The 9,635-nt window shown below is 35.1% G+C and overlaps 1 protein-coding gene across 1 annotated transcript; it reads left to right on the forward strand.

The window, feature by feature from the left end:
• Positions 1–400: 400 nt before the first annotated feature.
• Positions 401–8,175, forward strand: LOC149174921 (chaperonin CPN60-2, mitochondrial-like). Its single transcript, XM_089419455.1, has 18 exons — positions 401–712; positions 2,188–2,212; positions 2,466–2,597; positions 2,836–2,995; positions 3,249–3,424; positions 4,763–4,858; positions 4,960–5,064; positions 5,372–5,458; positions 5,593–5,682; positions 5,843–5,923; positions 6,133–6,201; positions 6,446–6,523; positions 6,635–6,730; positions 6,845–6,944; positions 7,061–7,164; positions 7,261–7,366; positions 7,640–7,718; positions 7,865–8,175. Exons 1-18 carry the CDS (start codon positions 675–677, stop codon positions 7,968–7,970), a joined length of 1,728 nt encoding a protein of 575 aa, XP_089275581.1. The 5' UTR covers positions 401–674; the 3' UTR covers positions 7,971–8,175.
• The last annotated feature ends 1,460 nt before the right edge of the window (positions 8,176–9,635 follow it).

Consider the following 9,635-nt stretch of genomic DNA (forward strand, 5'->3'; position numbering starts at 1 on the left):
GAACAATTAAGATAAAAATAACAGTAAAAACACATTAAAATTATTTGAGACTGATTTTTGGATTAATCACTTAAAATTATTTTTTCTGAGATCAAACATTAAAATTAAAATTAAAATTATTATAATAAGAATATTTAAAAATAATTTAGATAGTCAATTATGTTATATATTTTGAATTTTTTTAAATAAATTCTACACAAAATTATTCACGATTTAGTAAAAATTTGTTAAAATCACAAATTTGAATATAAACTCTCTACTATTGAATATCCTAAAATTTTCTCGTATTAATAAAAACTCATTTTCAACGATAAAAAAATCATAAATTAATAAAAATTTATTTTCCAAAATCCAACTCCAAAACCTATAATGCATTTTGCTGTGCTTTACAAAAAAACGGCACAGTTTGCATTGTGTTTTTTCCAATTGATACAACCCTAAACCGAAACCAACGATGCTGTAAAAATTCAATGTGATGCAACATGCAAGTCAATAAAACCTTGTTGGACCAAAGCCCTAATGGAGCCTTCTAGACTCTTGGTCTCTCTAAACAAATTTCGATATATTTGAGCGTTCTACTCCGTGACCAACATGATAAAACTATAGCCGTGCTCAATCCAGACGGGTCTCTCTTGTTCTATTTCCGGGCTCGACTTCAAGTTTCTCTGCTCAAAATGTACAGAGCAGCAGCTGCACTGGCTTCCAGAATTGGGTCCGTATGAAAAACCTTCAACCGCGTTTATTTTAATGTTGTGTGAATGATATGATTAATTATATTGGGTAGCACTCAGTGTCTAACTCAGTAGGGTTTAGGGTTTAAGCTGTATATACTAGACTGTAAATTTGGTGTTCTTGTCTGCTATTCTGATGATTTAGGATGACATTTCCTAGACATGGTGTTTAAGGAATGCGGTGGGTAGTGATTGTGTAAGGAAATGATTGATATATATTCACAGGATATGTGAGGAAGGCAAACTTTGAAGTTCAGGATCTCATGTAAATGATCACATTATATTGAAAGCATAAACCTCAGGGAGGCTGAAGCCCTGAACCCTACTTGCATCTAAAATATTAACACGAGGATATATTAAGGCCTGCTAATAGACACGTGTTTCCATATTCCTATTTGAGTTCCACGGCAAATGTTGTTGCCCTATATTGCATAATCCTCGTTAAAACTGCTGATTTTTATGTTTGCACAAATTGGGGTATACATTGGTTTTGATTGGGACATATCACATTGTTTATACATAAGTCCTGTTTGTGTGTTGCAGAGATAATAAGAATGCCTGGTAATTCTGTTTTTAGCTCTGGCATTTTGATCTCATGTGCCTTCTCCATAAGTACTGGACTGTGCCTTTACACACGTTATTAAGATTTTCCTCTTTTCTCCTTTTTAATTTTTTGTTTAAAACTCACCCGTGGACCTTACCTTAATACAGATGCCATATTGGATATCATTTCGTTTGGGCATAATAAGCCACAGATTAGAATAGTTAACTGACTATGCAACCACTCTTATTTCTGCATTGTTTATTTAGCTTGTTGTTCAGTTGCATGCCATGAGAAGGAGTTGATTGGTTTGTTTGTTTTCCCTGTAATTGGACGTCTTTATCTATTCGGGGCATCATGGTATTGGGTCGGTTTGAAGGAGTTGAGATAATCATAGGGCTTTTTGACTGGGCTTTGCAATCGAGAGAGGGAGAGGAGGGGCTTTGGGAGCGTGTACTGCCAGTCTGTCACTTGCAGGTTGTTTTCACTACGTTTTTGATACCTTAGGGCAACACTTGCAATCTGTCAGTTGCAGGCTGTATAGAGCTGTTTTACACGTCATAAGGTTTCATATGTTGCCATCTTATTATATGGTCGCCTTGCATTAGGGTTGTTTTGGATGATAGATATTTTCGCACAGTTCATTTTCTGAGATTGAATTTTCCTGTCTTTATATTATTTGTTACGTATAAGATATTTCTCTTGCAGGGACATCTATTTCTTGTTCACGATCATTGGTACAGTCTTTTTTTCTATTATTGCGGATGTTAATTTGAATTGAACTTCAAGCTAGCGGCTTAATGTCACAACCTGAAACGAACATCCGTCTTCCGGGATTTTGTAGTTAGATTGGGTTGCGAATATTGTTATATATTTCTAACTTACATATTTGTACTTGTTTATTGTTCTGTGCAGAAGCAGGAGTAGTAGCTACGGACAGGTGCGTCATCCCTTCCTTGATTTGGACCTCCTCCTGTAGTTAAATGAAATTAGATGCAATTCTTTCTCCTTGTAGACGTTATGTAATGAACTGGATTCCTGTAGGTTTTTTCAATTTTGGAATGGGCAGGCTCTTTTAGTAATAATATAATCGGAAAACCAGATTGAATGAGGGCGTGACAATGCTACAAAATCACTGGTATGTACATGGGATAGTGTCCTGTATCTAACCTTGGGATTTTTGAATGCTCCAGAATTTCAGCAGACTCGGCTGGAGGAGAAACTATGCTGCAAAAGATATCAGATTTGGTGTTGACGCTAGAGCTGCAATGCTGCAAGGTGTGGAACAACTGGCAGATGCTGTAAAGGTGACAATGGGACCAAAGGTATGTCCTAGCCGAAACTTCTAGTTTCCTTTTGCTAATGTTGTTAAGATGTGTAAGGTCTATATTTAACAGTTTATTCGTTGATTGCTCATGTTCTCTCTACTGGTTTCTTTTGTACTTTTCTATGTCATTGGGGATTTTTAGATGTCTATCAATTCTTTGGTATTTGGAAAATTCACTGTGATATGTGCTTTGGTTGTTTGACCGTTTGCCTGATGTTGTTTCTTTATTTGTCAAGGGTCGCAATGTTGTTATTGAACAAAGTTATGGTGCTCCAAAAGTAACAAAGGATGGTGTTACCGTGGCAAAAAGTATTGAGTTCAGTGACAAGTTAAAGAATGTTGGTGCAAGTCTTGTGAAGCAAGTTGCCAATGCTACAAATGATGTTGCAGGAGATGGTAATATTATTTAGGGGGCCTATGAGATATGTAATGATTTTATGGGATTTAAATTTATTATTGGGGAGATCAAGAAATTGGTCTCTTATCATGTAGATTACTGAAATTGCATTCAGTGATGAGTAGTGTGTTATGTATTAAGTTGGGCTTTCATATTATATTAATACTGCACTGATTATTGATTTATGCTTTTGAGGCAAGGAGGTGCTGTGAATTACATTGTGTGTATTGACAGTAAATTTGTTTTGTGCAGGCACTACCTGTGCGACCATCCTTACTCGTGCAATATTTACAGAAGGCTGTAAGTCAGTTGCAGCTGGGATGAATGCAATGGACTTGAGACGGGGCATTAGCATGGCAATTGATGCAGTTGTGGCGCATTTGAAAAGCAGAGCAAGGATGATAAGCACATCCGAGGAAATTGCACAGGTATATAATTATGATGGTGATAGACTTTTATAGTTTGGATAGATTTTTGTATACGAGATGCAGCTATCAGAGGACATTTTGACTTTGTGACAGTCATTCCTCTTTTCATGAATGCTGATTTTTATAATTATTCTTTTGTGTGGAGCTATGACTACATCAGTGTCAATTTTCTTTGTGAAGGGATCATTTTCAGGATGAATCTATCTTTCTGGTGTATGACAAACAATAAAGTTTTTAGCTATACAAAAATGTAATTTCACTGAGAGAACTGAGGTGCTTCTTATATAGCCAGGGTGGGGCTGGAGGTGATTCATCAACTCTCTGTGTGTACATGGAAGATTATATTAAATATGGACACATTAGCATAGGCTCATCTAAACCTGGGTCTGGCATGCACTTTGACTCTGTAAAACTTTGAACCTTGGTTTGATTATATGGCTTAAGGTTGTGAGACTCGAAAATGCAAATATTGAAGCTGACACAAATGGCTGGAACTTGAGATATGTGACCTCGAGGTGCACATCGGATCTGGATTTAGATGGTTTTGCCACTTGCGTGCACATTAGACAGATTTAATTGGTTTTGTGCTTGTTATATTTACTAACATAGATCCATCTTAAACCCAGACCTATTAAACACAGAGGGATTATTAAACAGGTGCAAACCTTTCACCCATCAAAAAATTCACAGTTAAGATGTATCCATGTAGTTTTCATGTGTGTGTGTATACACAATAGCTTCAAATATATATAAATATATAAACTATATAAATACATATGTATGTAGTATATGTGCCATGTATATACTTTTATATATTTATTTATATTTGAAGCTATTGTGTGTGTGTATTTGAAGATATTGTAATTAATAAAAGGTTGGCTCTTTTTATTCGCTTGAATTTAGTTGTGGGACATCATTTTGACACATTTTATTTTGATAGCATTACACCAAGAGTTGAACCTCTCTTCCACCCCAGCCTGTAAGAGATTTTTTATTCTTGTACTATTTGCGTGACACCAATTGAGAATTAAACCTCTCTTCTGCCATAGTCTTTAAGAGCATTTTTTTAACCATTTTATTTTATTTGCCTTAATCAACAATAATTGAATATCTCCTCGATGTGGGTTGTAAGAGAATCTAGCTTCTTTCGGTGCTGTGTGTTCTGTATGAATGCCCATTTCTAGTGATTAGTCTTTTACTTGAGTCTATGGCTGCATATTTTCAATTTCTTACCAAGAGATCATTTTCTGAATGAATTCGAGTTCTTGATTTACTATGATGAAATACAAAATTTACAAGTGCTATCTAAATGGGATTGCATGATATGCTGGGGTGCAGGTAGGCACCATCTCAGCAAATGGTGAAAGGGAAATTGGTGAACTGATTGCCAAAGCAATGGAAAAAGTTGGCAAGGAGGGAGTCATAACTATTGCAGTAAGTCAAATGATTGTACAGGTTAGATATTCTCAGAATTTTTAACCTATAACTAAGGGAAATGTAATATTTGGTTTTGTTGGATGTGTGGATTTGCACAGGATGGGAAGACATTGTACAATGAATTGGAGTTTGTTGAAGGAATGAAGCTAGACAGGGGTTATATATCCCCGTATTTTATCACAAATGAGAAAGCCCAAAAATGTGTAAGTATAAAGTTAAAATTGAATGTGTACACTAATCCCCTACTTCCTTCCAATAGTTGCATTTGATACTTGTTAATAAATCTGGGCAGCGCTATGCATGGGACATGTATCTCTAGTTTTATTTCTTTTCTGGTAACGTTGTTTGGAGCTTTTTCACCAACCCTTTGAGCTACTACTATGAATATTCTGTTTCTTTCTCGAAAGGCATACACAGTGCAGCTTTGGCTCTAATAAGTGGCCTCAATGGACTGTTATTGGAGTTGTACGTGACATCGATGTAACTAACATGGGATCGTAACTGTTGCAGGAATTAGAGAACCCTCTGATCTTGATACATGAAAAGAAAATTTCAAATTTGAATGCAGTTGTCCGAGCAATGGAGTTGGCCTTGAAAGTAAGAATTAATTTTCTTTGGACTGTGTTAAATGTGCCAAAGAAGTGTTCAATCTGAACAATACATTATTGTTTTTAAGTACTAATGCTTGCCTTGGAAGGATGTTAACTTGAATTTGTTGTTTATTCTTTCAGAAGCAAAGAGCTCTTCTGATTGTTTCTGAGGATGTAGAGAGTGATGCACTAGCAACCCTAATTCTAAATAAAATTCGTGCCGGAGTCAAGGTATCCAATAGATATAGCTTTATACTTACCTAGAATTTCATAGATTTTTATCCAAGATATTGTTGCTGGGTAAGATTAAAGTCTTCGGCATCTTTCTGTATGAAGTGCAGATCATAGTTGTATTTGTCTTAAATGGTGTTCATTGATTTGTGCTAAATAGGTCTGTGCAATCAAAGCTCCAGGCTTTGGAGAAAACAGAAAATCCAACTTGGAGGATCTTGCTGTACTTACTGGTGGTCAAGTTAGTTCCTTGCACCTCTCTATTGGATGTTTGTTTTCTTGCAACAGTGATTTTTATTTAAATAATATGAAAGCAGTACTAATAATTTTGCTTACCATCCTAGGAAATGTGTTTAGTATCTTGTTATTTTTAAGATTTTGGAGAGGGAGGAGGGAAGTTCTGTTATTTAGGATGCATAGTCTAGATTTGATAAAGGGGCAATTGTGCAGATGATTACAGAAGAACTTGGCATGAAGCTTGAAAAGGTTGAAGCTGATATGTTTGGTTCAGCAAAGAAGGTTAGTGTTAAGTCCAATCTGTTTGATTATTGTCAGCCTGACATATGTCCATCAATTAACATCTTATGATAGGGTTTTGGAGTTTGTTTGAATTGCATCCTTTTGATAATGACAGTGAAAGTGTAGCCTACAGATTTATTCAATTAGCAGAGACACCCAAAATTTTGGGTTTGTTTGAGTGAAGCAAGAATACCTACCGCTTACCTTACTGGTATTCTTGGTTTATTGGTTTTTGTGGTGATAGGTAACTGTATCGAAGGATGACACTATTGTTCTTGACGGAGGTGGTGATAAGAAGGCTATAGAAGAAAGATGTGAGCAGGTGTGCATTGGCATAAGTTTCATGTATCATAGCTTAAATTTTTTGTTTTTGAATGGGAGTAATGAAAGCTATGTTTGGCCTTGATTAACTGATGTGCTGTTCTGGTAATAGATTCGGGCTGCCATTGAAGCCAGCACGACAGACTATGATAAGGATAAGTATCAGGAGAGGTTGGCAAAGCTTTCAGGAGGAGTTGCAGTTCTGAAGGTTTTGCAGTTTTTTAAATTTCTTTTATTTAACTATTGAATTGTGTGTGCATTTGCATATAATAAACAGGCGTTTTGTGCTATTCCTTTATCGTTTTGTCTTTCCTTTTCGCAGATTGGTGGAGCTAGTGAGGCAGAAGTAGGGGAGAAGAAAGACAGAGTTACAGATGCCTTGAATGCCACCAAGGCAGCAGTTGAGGAGGGTATTGTGCCAGGTAAAGTGCTGCTTACAGTGTTTTATGGTATTTTAAGGGTGTGATCACAAGAGTAAGCTCCCTTATTACCTTTATTTATGTTGAGTGACATGGCTTTAAAGCATATGTTTTTGCAGGAGGTGGCGTTGCTCTTCTTTATGCGACAAAGGAACTAGAAAAACATCAGACTGCTAACTTTGACCAAAAGATTGGAGTGCAAATTATTCAGAATGCATTGAAGGTTGAAATTTATAATGTGTATTTTGAGTTATTATAATACGTGTATGTTGCCTTTGTTGTCCATAATTCTGATTCAGGATATTGTGTGATTGTGAAGATGCCGGCATATACGATTGCTGCAAATGCCGGTGTGGAAGGTGCAGTGGTTGTTGGGAAATTACTGGAGCAAGATAATCTTGACCTTGGCTACGATGCTGCTAAAGGTAAAGAACTCATTTCAACTGTACTTTGTAGAGGCTGTTTATGATGGAATTTGACATATTGTGTTAATGAGGGGTTGTGGCATTTCAATTTTCAACTGAGGGCATTATGTTAATGAGGGGTTGTGGCATTTCAATTTTCAACTGAGGGCATTATGTTAACAAGGGGTCGTGGCATTTCAATTTTCAACCAAGGGCGTTGTGCCTGAACTTTGAAGTTTTGTTTTCATCTGCTAGACTAAAGTGAACATGTTAATTGTCCTACTGTTGGAACAGGTGAATACGTTGACATGGTGAAGGCAGGGATTATTGATCCCCTGAAAGTGATCAGAACTGCTTTGGTTGATGCTGCAAGGTAAGAATTTAACCTCTTGTTGCCATTAGTAGCATATTTATTATTTGCTATACATTTTCGTGAGCATCTTTTTTATCTGCTATACATTTTTTGTTGCAATGGCTTCATTCTAAAGGCATTTCTGGAATCTGTATATGTCCTTGCAGTGTGTCTTCGCTGTTAACCACAACAGAGTGCGTTGTTGTTGAGATTCCGAAGGATGAGAAGGAAGGCCCAGCTATGGGTGGTGGTATGGGTGGCATGGACTACTGAAGAGCATATCTAGAGCGGTGTGCCTTCTACGTGGTGTCCTGTTTGGAAAGTAGGCTTAAAGTTCAGGTTATCTGGTGTCATAGTTTTGAAGGGTAAACTTTGGGTCAATTAGTTTGATAGCAGTTAGTTTGACCCTTGTTATTGTCTAAAACATTACATTCCCCTTACTGGGCGCATTTGCTTGTGTATTCAAGCTAACTTAAAAGGAAAATTTGTCGATTGAAGTGTCCTGCAGTTTCTACAACCTAGGGCAAAAGTGTAATCAAAGAGAGACCGGGGAAATTTTTTCCTTAATTCACCCACTGGAGATGACAATTTATTCAAAGAGCTATTTTTTTAATAAAGACTCGTGTTTTCGAACAAAAATGGATTCGTGCAATATCTGGGTTCAACTAATTGAGCAAGGGCATAATCAATGAATGCCTACGCAACTACCATTCTCGCATATACGTTCACCCCATGAACGGTTACATGACATTATATTCATGCATTCAGAGTCCAGACAACAGAGTAATCTTGCCATTTGCCCTTTTTTTTGTAACTTATTTTTGTTATCACATATAGAAACAGTAATATATCAAGTGTTTTCCAAGCTAAATAATCAATTAATTACAGTTATCATGTATGGAACCGAAAAAACATAATTAATTTACAGCAGTTTGACTGGTGATCAGGAACGTTTGGCCCAAAAGTGCATAGTTTCATAGCTTCAGCTTTTATGGAATTCCTTCTCTTTTGGCAGAATTTACATGTAAACTGTAAACCTAAACATTTAATAATTGTGATTTTGATGATGCTATAGTAGTTTTTGTAGAATTCGAGAATGTACATACAAACATCGAATCAGCGTGATTTTAAATGCCTTTTTATACATAACGGCTAGGGTTATGCAAGTCATAATCGCTGGGAAGCTTTACCCACAGGTTTATTACTTTTTAACTGAGTTGATATTCATTTACACTTTGAATTGATGTTATATTCTAAATTTTAATTTACTGAAGTTTTGTATTGAGAACCTTTTTTTGGGTGTGTGAGTGGGTCTGTGATTTATAGTTGTGATTTCGGACATCTACATTTTAAGTTGTTTCACATAAAATTATTTGAGATCTTATTGGGTTTGAGGCACATTAACAATTCTATTTTTTATTTTTTATTTTATTTTATTTTGGTTCCGTGAAAGTTAATAATATTAATAAAATTAAAATTTAATTTATGACCAGTTTAGGTTTATTTTAATTTTTGATCTACAGGATCAAATATATTTTCATTCTAAAAATATTTAGACATCAAATTTTTTTATGGATATAGACTTGGTATATCTATCATTAAAATAAATCTAGACTAGTTTTATTATTAATTATATTACCAATTTTATGTTTTTATTTTATTTTATTTTTGTTTGTAATTTTATGTAATATGACCAAATTAATTATTTTATTTTATTCTTAAAAAAATATTGTAATGTATTTTCATGTAAACATTTTGATTAAGATCAAATTACATAAAATTAAAATTAAATTATCAATTGTAGGTTTTGCACATGGTTTAATTTGCTTATGGTTTTGTCAAATAGATATCTAGAATTAAGGTGGATCTAGACTAGTTTTATTATAAATTATAATTATAATTATAATCATAATTATTAATTTTATGTTTTTATTTTAT

The sequence above is a fragment of the Pinus tabuliformis genome, chromosome 4_1, assembly GCF_031772625.1.
Source record: "Pinus tabuliformis cultivar Carrire ecotype Pingquan chromosome 4_1, CPIR1, whole genome shotgun sequence".
NCBI classification, from domain to species: Eukaryota; Viridiplantae; Streptophyta; class Pinopsida; order Pinales; family Pinaceae; genus Pinus; species Pinus tabuliformis.

Excerpts from the sequence above, each read along its gene's own strand:
- LOC149174921 (XM_089419455.1), top strand. The coding sequence starts at position 675 with ATGTACAGAGCAGCAGCTGCACTGGCTTCCAGAATTGG. Across the intron at positions 2,996-3,248 it reads AAATGATGTTGCAGGAGATG|GCACTACCTGTGCGACCATC; the intron begins GTAATATTATTT and ends TGTTTTGTGCAG. Across the intron at positions 5,924-6,132 it reads CTGTACTTACTGGTGGTCAA|ATGATTACAGAAGAACTTGG; the intron begins GTTAGTTCCTTG and ends GCAATTGTGCAG.